Source organism: Lipotes vexillifer, unplaced genomic scaffold, assembly GCF_000442215.2.
Source record: "Lipotes vexillifer unplaced genomic scaffold, Lipotes_vexillifer_v1.1 scaffold921, whole genome shotgun sequence".
Classification (NCBI taxonomy): domain Eukaryota; kingdom Metazoa; phylum Chordata; class Mammalia; order Artiodactyla; family Lipotidae; genus Lipotes; species Lipotes vexillifer.
In genome coordinates, this window is record NW_006787800.1 from 1,683,511 (window position 1) to 1,700,771 (window position 17,261).

The 17,261-nt window shown below is 58.9% G+C and overlaps 1 protein-coding gene across 3 annotated transcripts in view; it reads right to left on the reverse strand.

Moving 5' to 3' along the window:
* Nucleotides 1-17,261, reverse strand: part of COL11A2 (collagen type XI alpha 2 chain) — a 27,887-nt gene that overhangs the window by 3,982 nt on the left and 6,644 nt on the right. Inside the window, exons 7-57 of one of the 3 annotated variants that reach the window (XM_007460813.1) lie at nucleotides 16,619-16,681; nucleotides 15,758-15,937; nucleotides 13,572-13,631; nucleotides 13,430-13,471; nucleotides 13,139-13,201; nucleotides 12,780-12,854; nucleotides 12,225-12,311; nucleotides 11,907-11,963; nucleotides 11,687-11,740; nucleotides 11,548-11,601; nucleotides 11,387-11,440; nucleotides 11,176-11,229; nucleotides 10,937-10,990; nucleotides 10,800-10,844; nucleotides 10,623-10,676; nucleotides 10,151-10,195; nucleotides 9,910-9,963; nucleotides 9,673-9,717; nucleotides 9,518-9,571; nucleotides 9,247-9,291; nucleotides 8,961-9,014; nucleotides 8,788-8,832; nucleotides 8,612-8,665; nucleotides 8,143-8,250; nucleotides 7,069-7,122; nucleotides 6,740-6,793; nucleotides 6,594-6,638; nucleotides 6,456-6,509; nucleotides 6,288-6,332; nucleotides 6,096-6,149; nucleotides 5,943-5,996; nucleotides 5,663-5,716; nucleotides 5,162-5,269; nucleotides 4,926-5,015; nucleotides 4,703-4,756; nucleotides 4,391-4,498; nucleotides 4,152-4,259; nucleotides 3,956-4,009; nucleotides 3,800-3,853; nucleotides 3,511-3,618; nucleotides 3,235-3,288; nucleotides 2,930-2,983; nucleotides 2,648-2,701; nucleotides 2,453-2,506; nucleotides 2,002-2,109; nucleotides 1,561-1,614; nucleotides 1,312-1,365; nucleotides 1,142-1,195; nucleotides 560-613; nucleotides 181-288; nucleotides 33-86 (exon numbers count right to left, since the gene is read on the reverse strand). In XM_007460813.1, the coding sequence (XP_007460875.1) occupies nucleotides 33-86; nucleotides 181-288; nucleotides 560-613; nucleotides 1,142-1,195; nucleotides 1,312-1,365; nucleotides 1,561-1,614; nucleotides 2,002-2,109; nucleotides 2,453-2,506; nucleotides 2,648-2,701; nucleotides 2,930-2,983; nucleotides 3,235-3,288; nucleotides 3,511-3,618; nucleotides 3,800-3,853; nucleotides 3,956-4,009; nucleotides 4,152-4,259; nucleotides 4,391-4,498; nucleotides 4,703-4,756; nucleotides 4,926-5,015; nucleotides 5,162-5,269; nucleotides 5,663-5,716; nucleotides 5,943-5,996; nucleotides 6,096-6,149; nucleotides 6,288-6,332; nucleotides 6,456-6,509; nucleotides 6,594-6,638; nucleotides 6,740-6,793; nucleotides 7,069-7,122; nucleotides 8,143-8,250; nucleotides 8,612-8,665; nucleotides 8,788-8,832; nucleotides 8,961-9,014; nucleotides 9,247-9,291; nucleotides 9,518-9,571; nucleotides 9,673-9,717; nucleotides 9,910-9,963; nucleotides 10,151-10,195; nucleotides 10,623-10,676; nucleotides 10,800-10,844; nucleotides 10,937-10,990; nucleotides 11,176-11,229; nucleotides 11,387-11,440; nucleotides 11,548-11,601; nucleotides 11,687-11,740; nucleotides 11,907-11,963; nucleotides 12,225-12,311; nucleotides 12,780-12,854; nucleotides 13,139-13,201; nucleotides 13,430-13,471; nucleotides 13,572-13,631; nucleotides 15,758-15,937; nucleotides 16,619-16,681 (3,300 nt within the window). The remainder of the gene's footprint in view (nucleotides 1-32; nucleotides 87-180; nucleotides 289-559; nucleotides 614-1,141; nucleotides 1,196-1,311; nucleotides 1,366-1,560; nucleotides 1,615-2,001; nucleotides 2,110-2,452; nucleotides 2,507-2,647; nucleotides 2,702-2,929; nucleotides 2,984-3,234; nucleotides 3,289-3,510; nucleotides 3,619-3,799; nucleotides 3,854-3,955; nucleotides 4,010-4,151; nucleotides 4,260-4,390; nucleotides 4,499-4,702; nucleotides 4,757-4,925; nucleotides 5,016-5,161; nucleotides 5,270-5,662; nucleotides 5,717-5,942; nucleotides 5,997-6,095; nucleotides 6,150-6,287; nucleotides 6,333-6,455; nucleotides 6,510-6,593; nucleotides 6,639-6,739; nucleotides 6,794-7,068; nucleotides 7,123-8,142; nucleotides 8,251-8,611; nucleotides 8,666-8,787; nucleotides 8,833-8,960; nucleotides 9,015-9,246; nucleotides 9,292-9,517; nucleotides 9,572-9,672; nucleotides 9,718-9,909; nucleotides 9,964-10,150; nucleotides 10,196-10,622; nucleotides 10,677-10,799; nucleotides 10,845-10,936; nucleotides 10,991-11,175; nucleotides 11,230-11,386; nucleotides 11,441-11,547; nucleotides 11,602-11,686; nucleotides 11,741-11,906; nucleotides 11,964-12,224; nucleotides 12,312-12,779; nucleotides 12,855-13,138; nucleotides 13,202-13,429; nucleotides 13,472-13,571; nucleotides 13,632-15,757; nucleotides 15,938-16,618; nucleotides 16,682-17,261) is intronic. The other 2 variants (XM_007460814.1, XM_007460815.1) reach the window with 2 other exon arrangements.

Below are 17,261 nucleotides of genomic sequence, written 5' to 3' on the forward strand. Positions count from 1 at the left end.
CCCACCCCCCCCCCCTATCCACAGTCACTCACCACAGGGCCTGGAGGCCCAGCCTGGCCTGTGGCCCCGGGACGGCCTTGCTGACCCTGCAGATTCAAGGGGACCACGGGGATGAGGAAGAGTGTCCCCACACCGTGTGCCTCCCCCTCTCTAGCCAAGCCTCTCTGCCCTGTGACTCACCACTGCGCCCAGGAGCCCCCGCAGACCATCAGGGCCAGGCTTTCCTGCTGGGCCTGCAGGACCCACAGGGCCTGTCTTTCCCGGGGCACCCACAGCACCAGGATCCCCCTGAAACACACCCAAAAAAGTGTCCTGAAGGGCAGAGGAGGGGGTGTGGCTGGGGGCAGTGGGTCCAAGGTGGACGGGGGTGAGGCAGGGAGGAGGGGTCAAACCCCAGGGACCCCTGGGGCAGGGACAAGTATAGGGAGCCCTGTCCCCACAGGGGGCTCGGCGTGGAGATGGTGGATGTGGGGGAGGTGTTTGGAGGCTGCAGTGTGAGGACCAAAGGGGTGGGAAGATGGAAGGGATGTTCCAGCATCAAGGGCGGCCTCTCCCTCACCTTGGCTCCCTTCTCTCCTTGTCGCCCCTCAGGACCAGGTGCACCAGCAGGTCCCTGCAGGTGGAGGCGGCAGTGAATAGCCAGGCTCACCTCCCTCCCCCTCGCTGTCCTCCTGGTGTACACAAACACATACACACACACACACGTGTACACACACACACATACCTGCGCATGCACAGGCACGATCGCAGAGGCCGACTCATGGTTGGGAGAGCCGGTACAGCTGTATCAGCTGTTAAAATACTGAGTAGTTCTGTGCATTTGGTGAAGAGCCTCTTGCCCACACACCACCAGCAAAAGGAGGGTTAATCCTGACCCAGCAGGGACCTCCCCAGGAAAGCCAGCCCCTTCCCTCCGTGTCCATTCTGATTGGCTGGTACACAACACCACCCCTGGCAAGAACAGACTGAATATACAGGAACAAATATACACAGCACACTTACAAACACACATGGTCACACACATACACACCTCACCCAAGGACAACCGGCACACCAGGCATCTCCCTCCACATCCCACCTGCCATTGCCCCAACTGCCATCCAGCCTGCCCCACAAGGTCCCAGGTGACAACCTCACTTACCCGCTTTCCAAGTGGTCCAGGAGGTCCATTCTCCCCAGTGGGACCAGGGGATCCCTATGGAGGGAGGAAGAGTGGTGGGTGAGGGACCCCTCAGGCATAGGGCATAGTAGAGGGGAAACAGGGCTGAGGGCCTGGGCTCAGGGGTGGGGTAGGGGTCCCCGGGCACTCACAGGCTGTCCTGGCTCTCCATCTTCTCCGCGGTCACCCTTAGCACCATCCTGGCCCTGCAGGGATGAAACAAGGTCAGAGGGGGGGCCCCTGACCTGGTTGGCATCACCCCCCAAACTGCCAATCCTCCCATCCCTCCACCTGCCCTACCACAAGCCCGGTTCCCATGCCCACGCCCATCGGCCACACAGAGCCCCTCCAAAGCAGACCACCTCTTCGCTCCTCCCCTCCCCTCCCCAGGTAAGACTCACCCGAGGGCCACCTTCTCCAGGAGGGCCAGGGTCGCCAGGAAAGCCAACAGGACCCTGATCCAGAGGGAGACCAAGGGTCAGGGTCACAGCCCCCTAAGCCCACGCAGGGCCAACACAGACCCCCATGGCCACACGCCACACTCTCCCTCTCTACAGGCAGTGCCCACCTGCACCATTTAGGAAGAGGGTCTCCGGCACCCCCTTTCCCCACCTCCTGCACTGCCTGCCCTCTAAGGCTTGCAGGTTATTAACTAGGGTTTCTCTCACTCTCTCTCTGGATCCCAGACCCCGTACATCCCTCCCAGGAGACCCCATTTGCAAAGCCTTCCTCCCAGGCATCCCCCACACTCTTGGGCTCCCCAAACTCCAAGATCCTCACACCCATATCCCCAGATCTCCATTCACAGGGGCCTCCCTGCGAGCCCCTCCCCGCAAACTCACAGGGTTCCCTTTGGGGCCATCATCACCGGTGGGGCCCTTAGGCCCTGGTGGTCCCGCCTCTCCTGGCTGCCCCGACTCTCCTTTCTCCCCACGTTCCCCGCGTGGACCCTAGAGGATGAGTGGAGGTTACAGATGGTCCCAAAGGGGTCCCAGAGATCAAAGATCCAGCCCCTGCTTCTAAAAAACCTTCAGCTTCCCCGTCGTGCATCGCTGACATCGGGGTGCACACAGAAAGTCAAGCCCAGGGTGGGAGTCCCTGGCCCCTCTTCCATTCAAGGAAAGGGGGACACAGCCCACCCGGATCCAGGGACCAGGCCTCACGGAGAATGACCAGGAGCACAGACTCATGGGCAGCGCAGGAGTTCCAGCTCCAGGAGGTCAGAGGAAAGGTGGGGGTGGGATTGAGGGAGTGAAGGGGATTGCAGAGCAAGGCCTCAGAACTACCACTCACCTTGACCCCTGGCTCGCCCTGGACTCCTGGAGATCCTGGCTCTCCTGGCTCCCCCTGCAAGGAGATTGGGGTCAAAAACCTCCACCCCCCCCAAAAAAATCCTGATATTCCCCCTCACTCTCTTTTGACCCCCCAAAATTGGCAAAAGTCCAACCCTCATCCCCCCCAGACCATCTATGTATCCCTTCCCAGTACCTTCTCTCCAGGGGGACCCAGGTTCCCAACACCTCCAGGGGGACCTTGTGGACCCTGGAAGAGGAATAGAAATAGGGATCATTGCTTATGGGAGGGGGCGCCATGGGGGGGCGGAGCCTGGAGGAGGGCCTGAGGTCAGAACAGTGAGACAGTGGGAGACCTTCCCAGGGTCCACCGGCTTCTCTTGGCATCTGAGATGAGACTAGAGTTTACAGTCTGGGGAAAGGGAGGCAGAGGACTGGCCACAGTGATCTGGAGGGACAAGGGGCCAAGAGGACTCACATCGGCTCCATTGGGTCCAGCTGGGCCTCGAGGTCCTGGGGGCCCGGGAGGTCCCTGGAGAAAAGATACACGTGATGGGAAGGGAAGTGAGAGAAAGCGAGCCGTGGATGCACGTGAGTGGTGGAGGGTTAGGGAGGCAGAGGTCCTGGCGGGGAGGGAGGCAGCCAGGCCAGGGAATGGCATGCAGGAGGCTGGGAGTCGGAGGCAGTGGGCTGCTGGGGTGGGGGCTGGATGAGCAGGGGTGTGCCTAGCGGGTGGGGCTGGAATCAGTCGGGATCACACCCTATCAATGGGGTCGCACTCACCATAGGGCCCACATCTCCTGTTTCTCCCTTCTCCCCCGAGGGGCCTGGCAAACCCTGCGCAGGTGTACACAGCACGAACCCAGGTGACCAAACCATCTGGAGCACAGCCCTCAGCACAGGGGTTGCCCCCCCAGATCCCACATGCCCCCCACCACCCAGTCCTCTGCCCCCACCTCCCCAGACCTCCTTTGTCAGCAGGGGGCTGGGGGGTCTGGGGCGGACATCAGCTCCAGCGTGAACCCACCTCTCAGCCCCTGTCTCCACCCCCCAACTCACCTGTAGACCAATGGGTCCTGGAGGCCCATTGAACCCTCTTGTTCCCTCATCACCTTTGGCTCCAAAGTGTCCCTGGGGACCCCGAGCTCCAGGCTCCCCATCTGCCCCCTGAGGTGGGAGGAGGGCAGGACAAGGACACAAAGATGGTCGTGGGTCAGGTGTGTTCTAGCCACAAGCCCCACACAGAGCCAGGCACCAGGCCTGGAGCCCCCCACTCCCATCCCCAACCCCAAGGGCAGAGGGAAACTGAGGACAGAATCAAGGCTGCACACAGGACATCGTCACTCACCGCGGCTCCAGGCTGCCCCACGGGACCAATGGGTCCAGGGGGTCCAGGAGGGCCCTGGGGGAGAAAGAAGAGTCAGAGATGCCAAGACAAGGGGAGAGACCAGGTGGGAATGAGGTTAAAGGCCAGAGGTGAAAAGTCAAAGGGATGGACACTTACATGTTCCCCCTTGTTCCCTTTAGCGCCCTTCTGTCCGGGGTCTCCCACCTCACCCTGGGGGTAGAAAGCAGGTGGGATGTTAGAGGAAGGAGTGGGTGGGGTGGGGAGAATAAGCAGACAGGTATTGCGGGCCACGCCCAGACCAGCGATCTCATTGGGAAAGAAGATTGAGTCCAGGGTCTGTGGGCTCCCTCACCTTGTCTCCATCCTCTCCTGCCATGCCCGGGGGGCCAGCAGGGCCAGGAAGCCCCACGGGACCCTGCACCCCATCGCGGCCAGTCGGACCGATGGGGCCCTTCTCACCCTGTGAGAAATGAAGGAAGGAGTCATGACCCAGAGATGGCTGTCCCCCTCAAACACCCCTACAGGAAATCCCCCGTAACCCATCAGCTCACAGACCCCTCCCCAGCATCTCCCCAGGGACCCCACACTCACCGGAACACCTTTCTCTCCTGCTGCTCCAGGGGGACCTTGCGGCCCTGGGCGCCCTGGGGGGCCAATGGGTCCCCCAGATCCTGCTGCACCTCGCTCCCCAGGGGAGCCCTGAGACAGGAGATAGAGTCAGACACCCCCAAGGAAGAGACCACAGCTCATGTACACCAGAAGACCACTGACCATGGCTCCCAGGAGAAGAGCCCAACATCAGATGCCTTATGGCTGACCCTGCCCGGTCCCGCAGCCCGCCCAAAACCCAGATGCCGCACCGCATCCTTCCTCCCCTCTGCCCCCCAGGGACCCCAGACTTACTGCAGGGCCAGGGGGACCAGCTGGACCTTCATTTCCCTTCAAACCAAGTCCGCCCTATGAACCAGAGATCAGAGGCAACAGACATGAGACAGGAAGGGGGGACATGGGGTCCAGGAGACAAGCGGGGAAGGATGGGGGTGGGGGGACGGGAGTAGGGTGACGCTGAGGGGTGCCGGGAAGCCTGGTGACTTATTACAGGCAGCCAGGTTGGAGTCACACTCACAGCAGTGCCAGGGAGGCCTCTCTCTCCCGGGAAGCCCCTCAGACCAGCGGGACCATCCTTCCCTGGGGCCCCAGGGGGCCCAGGGTCACCCTAAAAGGAAACAGAGGTGATGAGCCACTTCCACGCTCCCAAATTGGACAGAGAGATCTCTGTTCCCTCAAATCCCCATTTGCCTGTTCCCTTAGGCACCCCAACCCTAGACCCCCAAGTTCCCCCCTGCCGGGCCCCTTACTGACCTTTGTCCCTTCTTTTCCAGCTGTTCCAGTGAGTCCCTGCTCTCCAGGGGGTCCCGGGGGGCCTGGGTGACCTCGCTCCCCCATGGGCCCGGTTTCTCCTGCGGCTCCCTGGGAAAGAGACAGAAAGACTCCAATCTCAGAGCCTTCACCTCACTCTGTCCACCTTAAAGTTTCCCTTAGAACCCCTTCATGTCTGCCCCAAAGCTCCTGGGAAATTCCCGGAGCTCTCCTAGGCCTCCGCTCTGGTTTTCATTCCCCGGTGTGGAGTAACCATACCACCTGGTGTCCCTGAGGTGTCCCTGGTGTCCCTCCAAGATGCGAGAAGATGAGAGCTGGTCCAGGAAACAGACTGAAATTTGGGATCCCTGCTCCAAATCCCAGTCCCAGGGGCCCAGCTCAGTCAAAGGAGCGGCAGGGGCCCGTGACCCGGAAAAGGGAGAAGAGAAGCAGATAGACTAACTCCAGGGTCTGGGGTCCTTTCTCTCCAGGGAGCAGGCATACCTGGGGTCCCACCACTCCTGGGGGGCCTGGGGGGCCGGTCTTCCCTTGGAAACCCTGAGAGAGGAAGAGGGGAGAGGCCAGTCAGAACACACAGTCAGGCGTGGACATTGTGGCACGGACCCCATGCTCCCGGAGGGAGGGCAGGGTCACCACCAAGTCCTTGGCTGTGGTCTGAGCAGCGCCGAGACGCGCTCCACTCAGCCAGGAGAACCTTCCCAGAGGGGCTTCGGGACAGGACAGCTCGGGGGTGAGGGTCTGAGGAGGCCGGGGCACCACTTACCACTTCTCCTCTCTGGCCTGGGTGTCCCGGCAGCCCATCCTTCCCAGGGGGGCCCTGGAAGAGGTTCAGATGTCAGGTGAGCTCTAGGCTGGGAAGGGGGATGGGGAAGGATTCACAGTACCAAGGTGGGTCAGAGGTCAGAGGTCAACTTACTGGAGGTCCTTTGGGGCCAGGAAATCCGTTGGGGCCCTGAGGTCCAGGGAGACCCTAGAGACAAAGCTAGGTTGAGTCAGGAGAATGGGGAGGGGTGCTGGGCAAGGGGCCTCTCCCTGCGGTGAGAGGGAGCCGGCCCCACTCCGGCTCCCTGGGGAGCGCTGGGGAACAGGGAGCTCAGGCCACACTCACCCTCTCTCCGGGGGGCCCGTGGGGGCCATCACCACCCGATGTTCCCTGTGGGGGAAACAGTCAGAGAGTGAGAGGAGATGCTTTCTAGCCAACCCTGAGGCCAGAGGAGTTGAGAGCAGCTGGGCTACAGGGCAGAGGCGGGGGATGAGCCCTGCCAAGACCACCAACCTTAGCTCCAGACTTCCCAGTGGCACCTCGGGGTCCCCTCTGACCCCGTGGACCCTAAAGGGAGGACAGAGGAGTTGTCAGAGAAGCCCCAAAGCACCTCTTTGGATCTTGAGCCGCACGTCTCTCCCCTGCACTCACCGTGGGGCCACGTTCTCCCCGAGGCCCTGATTTGCCCGACACACCCTGGTGGGAACGAAGCAGAAACAACACATCACCCAGGGCGTGAGGCCCCTCCTCCCAGAGCTGCCCCTCCCTCTGCCCCCCCCCACCCTTCCCCAGCTTACACGGGCTCCCTTCTCTCCACCGGCTCCAGGAAAACCAGGAAATCCCAGAGACCCCTGGTGAGGATGGAGAAGGGGAAAAATTGACATGTCACAAAAGGGGAGGACCAAGGAAGGGCCAAGGGGGGTCAGGAGAGGTGGTGGAGGCAGCAGGGTGGGAGACCCGGGCTCTGCCAATAACTAGTGCTTCTGGCCTCTGTTCCCTCATCTGTAGAATGGGGGTGGGCTAAATTCTCCCTAGGGTCCCCCGCTGCTCTGTCAGTCTGTGCTTCCTGTAATTAGGGGTCAGGGAAGGGAAAAGGAGGAGGGGCACACGCGGGGCAACGAATCACCTTGGGACCCTGGCGTCCGGGGTAGCCAGGCAGACCAGGAACACCCAGCTTGCCCTGTGGATGGACAGGGAGCGATCAGGAGCGAGAGGAACCACGGATGCCGCTCCATCCCTGGAGATCCCAACCCTCCCCCCACCCAGAAAAGCCCCAGCCCCTGGCCCCTCATTTCCCACCTCCCAGGATGCCTGGCTTTTGTAACATCTCCTTGCTGAGAGTGGATTTTCTCCGAACTCTAGTGCTGGAATCTCACCTCCCCTGTGTCTTAAAATCTGCAGCTCAAGTCCTGCAGGCGCTGTGATCCGGCCCCTGCCTACCTGTCAACCTCAGCTCCATCTTCCCAGCACACAGTCCTGCTCCACCAAAACCGGTCCCCTTGCAGGCAGCTCCCCCCAAGCCTCACTCCCTGGCTCCACTCTGCACCACCCCGGGCCACCCCCGCAACCATCCACGCCTGCCCCCTGAGGCTTCAGGACCTATCTTGCCAAGGCAGCTGTGGAGCGGAAGTGGGGAGCAGGGGCTCTGCAGCCTGACTTTTGGGGCTCAAACCCTGGCTCTGGCCCTCACTGGCTGTGTGATGAACAAGTTTCTAAACCTCCTGATGCTTCAGGACTGTAGTAGCGCCCACCCCACAGGACTGACAGGACAAGTTGTCACGCTGCGGGCACACGGTGAGGGCCTGGTGAGAGTTAGCTCTGAAGATGTCAGAGCTCACCTCCTCTCTGACTCTCTTCCTTCTCGGAATGCCTACTGCTTGGAGTCTGGACACATTTTCACTCTGCCCGGCACCTTCAGGTATCCTATGACGGCCTCTCTGCCCTGTCCCCATCAATCTGTGGTAAAGTCTTCACGACAGAGACTTTTCCTTAACTTCTTATGTATTCCCCCCACTTCAACGCATCAGTGTCTAGGAGGTGCCATGTACACACAGAGGAGCATAATGCATGGTCATCTTTGATTGACTTGCAGACTTCAGCTGTTGGCACCCCACCCCAACCCTGATCCCAGCGCCCCGGGGCCTCATCCCCTCCATGCCCTACAGCATGTAGACCAGACCCCTCACACCCTCCCCGTCACCTTCTCGCCCAAGAGCCCAGGGGGGCCAGGGTCTCCAGTGGGTCCAGTGCGTCCCTTCGGCCCCTCGGGACCATCCTCTCCCCTGGAACCAGGGACTCCAATCTCGCCCTGGGTGAGGGGGTTGGAGAGGTGAGTGATAGGGACTAGGGGAGAGGCTGAGCCCCGAGAGGAGAGGCAGGCCCCAGTGAGGCTGAGTGGGGTCGGTGGGGGTCCCCGAAGCTACTGCAGGACAGGGAGTCCCACGGGGGCAGGGAGAGTGCTGTGATTGGCGAGCCGGTGGGTCACGGAGCACGGGGTTGGGTTCCTGCTCACATCAGGCTCTAGAGGTTTATCAGATCCTCTAAAGGGAGCCTGGAGATGAGGAGTCTGGGGTATTGGGGGGTGTGGGGAAGGCTGGTAACTGGGGGCTCCAAAGGGGAGGATCATCAGCACTTAGAGTTGGGGGGCCACTGTGGGGGTTTCTACTCACCCTGTCACCTTTCACACCCATGTCACCTTTGAACCCAGGAAAGCCATCCTCGCCCTGAGAAAGATTGGGGTGAAAGGACACCACAGATGATGGAGGGAGGGGGTGAGGCAGAGATGGACAGAAAGCCTGGTGTGGGGCAGGTAGAGGGGCTGGGAAGTTAGGGGCGCATTGCTCACCTTTTCACCCTTGTGACCCTTCAGACCCCGAATTCCATCCACTCCCTGGAATTAGAGTGGGGGATAGAGACTGAGAGATCGGGGAAGGAGGTTGGGCTCGCAGGACCAAGCTCCTGGGGCCCAGCTGGCTCCCCTGACCCCAGCCTTTATCTCCCAGTCCGGTGGTTCATTACCTTGATGCCTCGAGGTCCTGGGTATCCCAGAGGACCCTGAGGTCCAGATGGACCCTGGAGGAAGACAGAGAGGCATCAATAAAGGGGTCTCAGGGTGTCACCATGGGGGCCCCCTAGGGGTGGGGGAAATGGAAGTTACAACATTGGAGTCTGGAGAGGGTTGAGGGGCACGGGACAAAGGACTGTCAGAGCCACGTGACGAGATGAGGAAATCCCAAGGACTTGGAGGCCCAAGGTCTGGGTAGAGACCCCTCCAGGGGATGAGAGGAGGCGTGGAAGATCTCACCTGGTTTCCTTTGGTTCCAGGGGGACCTTCTTTGCCCGGGTGGCCCTGGGGGTAGGGGAAGGAGAGCGTGAGCACTGGCCCCTGTCGCCTCCTGCACCCCTCCCTACACTTCTCCCACCCAAAGGCCCCCCTGGGACCCAATGAAGCTGACCGACCATTGGCAGCACCACCAGTGACCTCCCAGGGCAAGGGACACACAGTATGGACACTCACTGAAGGTGCTTGAAAGTCATTCCCTGGGGTGGAAGGTCAAGGGGGAGGGGCCACTCACCGGGGGTCCATCTGAGCCAGGCATGCCAGGAAGCCCTGGCTTCCCTCGAGGACCCTGCAGGGAGATGAGGAGGCTCAGTCCCAGCCAGATATTTGGGGCCCACCCTACACCCCGCCTTGGCCCATCCACCATTCCCCGATCACTTAGTCACTTACCTTCTCTCCATGAGGGCCGATGGCACCCTGGGGCCCAGGGAGACCCTAGACACAGGAGAGAGAAGTCACAGGGGGCCCCCCAGGGGTGGGCCACTCTCTCTGCAGCAGCCCCCATTCAGAGCGTGAGCAGCGAAGGCTTGAGACCCTTCATTTCCTGTCCCCACCCGGGATCTGGCCCACTGTGGAAGCCCAGAGGAAATCGCTAAAGTTGGGGAGAGGATGGACAGGACCACTCACCTGGGTCCCAGGAGTGCCCTGCTGTCCAGGAGGTCCTGGCTCTCCCTGGGGTCCCTAGAAACAGGCAAGCAGGCAGGGGTCAGAAGGAGATGGTGACAGAACAAACAGGGCAGAGAGCCAAGTCCCAGCAGGGACAGCCGAGACGGCAGGCAGGGGGTCAAAGTGGTAGCAAAGGGATCAGGACTTTGGCAGAGATCCCAGGGGCTAAGGGTCAGGTGGGGTCTCCATGCCCATCACTCACCAAGCTTCCTTTGGGACCATGGGGGCCATCCACGCCTCGGACTCCCTGAAACACGAGAGGGGCATGAGCAGGCTGGAAGGCGGCCCTGGGCCCTGGAGGGACCTGTGGTTTCTGAGGCCAGGCCATCCCAGAGGGTGGGACGGGTCAGGCGCACAGCAGTTCATCCCAGACCTAAGCAAACACAGCCGGTCCGGATCCACAGGGCGTGGGGCTCTGGGGCTCTGGGACTGTGGGTTTGTGGGGGTTTGTTTTGTTTTTCTTGAGGATTTTTTTTTTTTTTTTTTTTTTGGCTATGATGAAAGCCTTTGGTGCACTACAAGACATGGTCCCGCAAGGGCACCAGTGGGTGAAGGCTGAAGCAGGGCTAGGTGGGGGCCAGGGAGGAGGAGCTGGAGGGGAGGGAGGAGGGAGGCAGTCAGGGAAGGTGGAGAGAGGGAGAGGGCAGGGTCAGGAGTCAGGGACAGTCACTTACCGGGGGCCCAGGAATCCCAGGTGGACCTTTGGGGCCAAGGAGACCTCGAGATCCCTGCATTCAGGTGAGGGGAAGATAGGACCCTCATGGGTGAGAGAAAACGTGTCCCTTTCATGCCCGCATCCCTCCTCTGGCATCCCCAGAGCCACCCCCATCCCCAAACCCCTTGACACTCACCGACTCTCCAGGCAGCCCCCGAGGCCCAATCTCCCCGTCGTCTCCCTGGAGGAGGAGGACATGGTGAAGCAGGCTCAGCGTCCAGACCTCTCCCATACCCAGCCCCCACCGCTGCCCCCGCCGTCCACAACACTTACCCGATCTCCATCCTCGCCGGGGGGCCCAGGAAGGCCCTGGGCACCAGTATCACCCTGGAAAATGGGTGAACAGGTAAGAGGGGGTGCAGAGCCCCCAACACAGGCAGACACTGACTGTCTTCCATTAACCAACCAATTTCCTTCACTGAGCTCCTGCTGGGACCCTCAGCCTCCTACCTCCCCTCCCCTCCACAGAAGATCTACCCCCTCATCACAACACACCATGCCCCTATACTCACCCTGTGTCCTTTCTCCCCAGGTAGCCCTGGGAGGCCATCAAATCCTCTGTCACCCTGGGGAGAAGAGGGGCAGCGCAGGTAAGGTCCCAGTCCCATTCCCACCCCACCCCTCTCTACTGTGTCCTGAGTGGGGAGGGGTTATCCCTAAAAACAAACGAGCTCAGGTGGGGCTGAGAGTTATGGGTGCCAGAGAGGGGCCCAAGCCTGTTACCTTCACTCCAGGTTCCCCAGGCATCCCTCGGGCTCCATCAGCACCCGCTCGGCCCTGGGGGTGCAGGGGAGGTGTCAGAGCAAGCAGGGGCACAGTCCTCCACACCCCGTGCCCTGTCTCCCATCCCCTACCCACACCCATCCTACCCTCAGGTCACTCACCCTTCGCCCAGCCTTGCCAGGGGGGCCCATGAGGCCCTGAGGTCCTCTGGGGCCCTGGGAGGGAGAGGCAGGGGCAGGGTTAGTGGGTATAGATGGGGGGGGGCACTGGTTTGGGGATCAGGTGGGTGGGGGCTGTCACCTGAGGTCCTAGGTCTCCAGATTCTCCTTTCAGTCCAGGACTCCCAGGTTGTCCCTGTGAGAGAGAAGAGAGGGTGGCTGTGCTTAAGGACACACCCATCGGTGGCCTCAGAGCCCTCCCCCAAAGAAGCAAAAAACTTGCAACTTGGTCCTTTTCCAGAACTATCCATACCCCCACACACAAATAAAGAATCCCCTATCCCAGCACCCCACTCACTCACCAAGGGTCCAGGGCGGCCCGTGTATCCCATGGGACCAGGCGGTCCTCGGAGCGCCAGCTGGGGGAGGAGGGGAGACGGAAGAGCTAAGCAAGAGGCAGCTGGAGAATTCCGGACCCCAGGTCACTTCCCAAAGTCACCCTTGTACCCCTGCTCTTCATTCCACTGCTCTGTGTCTTCCCCAACCTCCTTCTCAACCCCAAACCAACCCAGATTTCCTCCTGCCCTACATTCACTCCAACCTACCCTTCCAACTCTTCCTAGAGTCTTCCCCTTCCCACCACACCCCTCCCCCCACCAAGATCCCCCAGCCTTCCTCACCCGTGCCTGCTGCAGAATTGCCTGGGCCTGGGCTTCCTGGGCCGCCACCACGGGGCCCTTGTCACCCCCACCACTGCCAAACCGGAACTGCGGGCCAAGGAGAGAAGGTCTAGGGTCTTCCAGGAAATCCACATGACCCTCCCAGCCAGAGGCATCATCCAGCATGTCTGCCCCATGCCCCAGGTTCCAGGACACCACTTCCCCCCATGTCCCCCTCCAGTGTCTCCCATGGGTTCCAGGTAGTCACTTAGAGGTTTTCAGAAACTCAACTCCCGTCCTCCTCCTCCACTCTTGAGCCTCTTCCTCCCCAAAGACTCTCCTTCGGTTCTAGACCCCCTGAAATTTAGGATTTTCTGCCCAATTCTAGATGCTCCATGTTTGGCTCCAGGTCATCTAATGAGGCCCTAAACCCTCCACCCCTAAGATCAATCTCTTTGGGTGGATGGTCTTTAGAGACTCCTTCTTGGCGTTCCTGCTCCTCTGGTTCTTGATGACACAACACAATTCTCCCACCCTCCCCACTCAGCTCGTTCCAAAGCCCAGAAGACAACTCACTGGGAGCATGAGGGATGTGCCGGGAGGGCCAGGGGCCCCATCTGATCCAGGGAGCCCTGCTCGGCCAGGGGGGCCCTAGAGTGGGGAAAGAATGAGAAGGATACGGCCACAGGGGGTTGTTAGGGTCCTGGCATCATTTTGAAACCCTCCTCAAGAGAATAAATATAGACTTCCCTACATCTTTCCCATGCTCTCCCCACACCCCATGGAGAAAAATGACGGTGAGACACCAGACTACTCCCCTCCCCAGCCAGAGTCTACCTTCTTTTCTAATGAGAAATTACTGAGCATGGTACCCCTACTGGGTACCAGTGGCTCCTCTGCAGCCCTCCTCCCACCCCCACAGGACGTCCTCATACCCTCTCGCCTGGGTCTCCAACTGGACCTGGATTGCCTTGGATGCCAGGGGGACCAGGAAATCCCTGAAGAACACAAGAAGAGGGGGTCAGGTGTGGGCGTTCAGATAGAAGAGGGGTATGTGGCTAAGGGGTGGTCTCTACAGAAGAGATCTGGGGATCTGGGAAGCTTTGATTGGAAGGATGCTCCGAGTTCTAAGGAGGCCTGGGCCTATGTGGGGAAGGCACAGGTGAGCATGTAGGAAGCATCTCTGCGAAAAGAATGGAGGCTAGTGGGTCACAGCTAGAACTCACCGCAGGGCCTTCTGGACCAGGGGGCCCCTCCACTAGCATACCCTGTGGAGTCAAAGGTTAAAAGTCAGAGGCTATAGGGCTAGCACCCCCACCTCCTTCCCTTCATCCCACTGCCCTCAGCTCGGTGACCACAGTGACTTACAGGTTCCAGCACCGCAGGCTCCCCCTTCTCTCCTTTCAGCCCCCGGGGACCACGGGCAGCCTGAGAGAGACACATATGTAACCCCCAGGGGGGCCCATAAGCACCCAAGACATCAAGACTGCCCCCATCCTGGTGGCAGTCTCAGGTCCTCTGGAGACCTCCTGACCCTACCCCCAAGTCCCCCCCTCTTCCTCTAAGACTCCCTCTTCACAGACCTCCCAGGTCTACCAAGGTAGACCTCAGGGCTACCCTCCCTGCAATTCCCAGCTCCACCTCAACAAACACAGTCTCCTCATCTCCCTGAGAACCTCTCTCAGGAAGGTCCCCAGACACTTCCTGGGATTCCAAACCCCCAACCTTCCCAAACCCTCTTCTGGAGGATTGCACCTTATTCCCCAAACTCCCTGAGAACCTTAAGAAACCATCAACTTCCTCACCTTTACCCCATCTCACCAAGTAAGAATCTCTCTAAGATTGTGGATAGATTTTTACTTGGGTTTAGGGGAAGATCATGCATCCATATGAGGATCTGATGTAATCTATGGAGTCTTTCTCCAGAAAAGAAAAAGTGTATGCACAGAATTTTACTTAGAGTTTCAAGGGGTTCACAAGTTTAAAACTCCCTGGAGATTAGACATTCATACTGTAAGTAGATCTGGAGAGCAGTCTCCACCGATATCTCAAACTTAGACCGCATAACTGGATTTTGGAAAAATACAGCTCTTGGGCTCAGTTGCTCAAGCCCCGAGCCAAGCTCCTCAAAGTCTTCCCAGCTCCTCTCCCAGCAAGGATCCTACACCCATCCTCTGACCCTCATCTATATTTCAAGCCCACCCGTCGCCTCTCTTCCACACTTCCACTCAGATGCCCACTCCCAAATCTGGGGCCAGAACCAAGATAAGGACAAGGAGAATGGAGGATATTCACCACCACCCCGCAACTCTCCCAACGAAGATCTTCAAAATGCCCCCTTCTACCTCCATCCTGATCATCAACAGTGATCAATTTCCAAACTCTCCCATATCCCAGATCAACCCTGAATTTCCAGAAAGCAGCATAAGGGAAAGGCAGCGAGGGTGGAATTATTAGAGCAGGGAGGGTGGGATGAGGCAGTGGGGTAGAGGCAAAAGATGAAGTGAGTAGACAGGAAATACCCTACTGACAGGGAGTGGTTGAAAACATGGGACACAATTAAGGGAGACAGAACAAAGGGACAAACACTTGGAAGCAAGAATGATACCAGGGCCAAGAAAAATTAAACATGGCCAAGACGGCTAGCAAATGAACCAGATAAACAGGAAGTGGTGGGACAGACAGGAAGCAGCCAAGGAAAGAGGATCCAGGAAGTGGACCTTCAATAACAACATGGCTACCACAACCAAGAGAGAAAAGAAATTCACAAAATGGACAGAAAGTAACTTCGGGAAATGGATTATGACAATGAAAGGCAATTCTTCCAGCAAACACAAACATCAAGGCTAGTACACACAGGAAGTGGCTGTGATAAATATCTAGGCCCACATGGAAACTTTATGATTTGGATGACCTGAGACACATAGGAAGCGGCTTATTATCAAAGTATAAGAGAGCGTGAAAAACTAGAGCCAAAGCACAAAGAATAAGTCCCTTCCAGTTCAATCTGACACAGTCACCAGAACGGATGCCATGACTGGAGAAGACAGGAGGGGAGCCACTGTAGAGAAGGGGAGAAGACAGGAGGGGACAGACAGGAAGTGGCCTGTAGGTTAGAAAATGTGATAGAGGAAGTTAGGTCATTTGGCAGCAACATGGACAAGAAATTGTTTCGACCAAGAAGAAATGATCGAGACAGACTGAAAATGGACACAAGCTAGGGGCTTATTGACCAAAAGCTTTATAAAATCCAGCTTGATGGAGACAGGAAGTGACCAAGAAAGACAGAAAGTGGCCATAGGATTGAAAAAAAAAAAAACCAACAGCAACAACCAATTGCCCTGGACAGAAGGATCCATAGAATAAGACTTTTGGCAAGGGAAGGCAGGACGTAATGTTTTCAAGCAACAGGCACATCTTATGTGAACAGAAAATGGAAAACCACTAATGCGAAGCAACTCACAGACAAGAGACAACAATCAAAAAACAACAGGAAGCGATTCTTGCAGCTCCCACTGGAAGTCAAGGGTGGAAGAGGAGCTCCTTTCACTTACGGCTCCCAAGTGGGCTGTCTCCGCAGAGAGTGCAGGGCCAAGCTCCGTCTCCTCACGAAAATCGTCCCCATAGCCATAGGTGTAATCGTAGGGCCCTGCTGTGGGGTCTGTGCCACCCTCCCCATATTCCTCTGTCAGGAACCTGTCGGCTGTGGAGGGGACCTGGAGATCTGTCTGCTCCTTCCCGGGGATGGGGAGGGAGAGGGGTAGACGGGGGCATTAGGGCTGAGAGGAGGTTTTCCCTGGACCCCAGGGTGTGACGACTTCCAGCCCAAAGGATTCTGAAGGGTAACAGGGACTGGAGTTTTCCTCCCAAGAAGAGCAAGGGGAGCCGTTGTAGAGAAGGGGGATGGCCATCAGAGCCCCGCAATGTGGAGGGAGGTCCAGAAAATGGGCCCGGTTGGAAGAAATGATGGGTAACAAGAAGGGTGGCCAGAGGGCTGGATACAGAGTGGACAGTCCATGGACATAATAATCGATGAAAGAATCCAAGGAGTGACCAAAGAAATGGATGGAAGGAGGGAGAGAAGAGGAAAAGTGACAGCATTGGACAGAAAATGGCTCCTGGGAACAGAAATGTGACAGAAAGTAAAACCATTTGACACCAACAGGGAGAGGAAGTTACTCCAGAATCAAAGAATAATGGCAGGAGACATGGACACTGGAGAAAAATGAAGGTTCTGAGAGAGGAAAGCAGACCGATAGGTCCGGAGTGACCAGGAGACAGAAGCACACGAATGGAGATGACAAAGAGCCCTCCGGCCAGAGGAGGGGCTGGTTCATCAAGATGACGTGGGGCAAGGGGAGCAGGTCACAGACGCCCACCGACCCAGCTAGGGCGAGGGTGGGGGATGGAGTTACCTCCTCAGTGGGTGGCAAGGGGCGTGACTCCAGGTTTCCTCCCTCTTCACCTGGGGTGGGGTCCTAACCCCAGGGGGAAGGTGTGGGGAGAGGAGCACAGGGCGGGAGGAAAGGAGAGAGGTTAGCGGAAAGGGAGGCCAAGCAGCAGTTCATCCTCCGGGGGGCAGTGTCTGTCTGTGCTGGGGGGTGGGGGCAATCTCAGATCTCGCAGCCCTTTAGGAGGGGGGGACGCTTTGGGGAGAGTGAATCTCCAAAGTCACAGAAGTTTGGGGGCAGAGATCTGGATGCCCTGGCTCTACCTGCCGGTAACCGCTGCCTCTGGTCCTGGGGGGGCCCCGGGCAGTGAGGGGAGTTGCCATCCGAGCTGGGCGCCGGGAGAGGGGAGGCTGGCCCCGAGCTGGGCCAGAACCTCCACTTCGAGAGGGGAACGCCTGCCCGGCCGCTGATCTCTTGGCAGGTGGGGTAGGCTTTCGGGGAGGGGTCCGACGCCCCCTGGGGGGAGGGGGAGCCCTGTGGTTGGGGCTTGGAGGCCACTGCAGCAGAGAGACACGGGAGGGGGCAGTGAGGAAACGCCCACAGTCTAAATACAAGGTGGCTCTCCCCGCATGTGGGGAGGGGAAGGTGTCACAGATGTTTGCCGGGG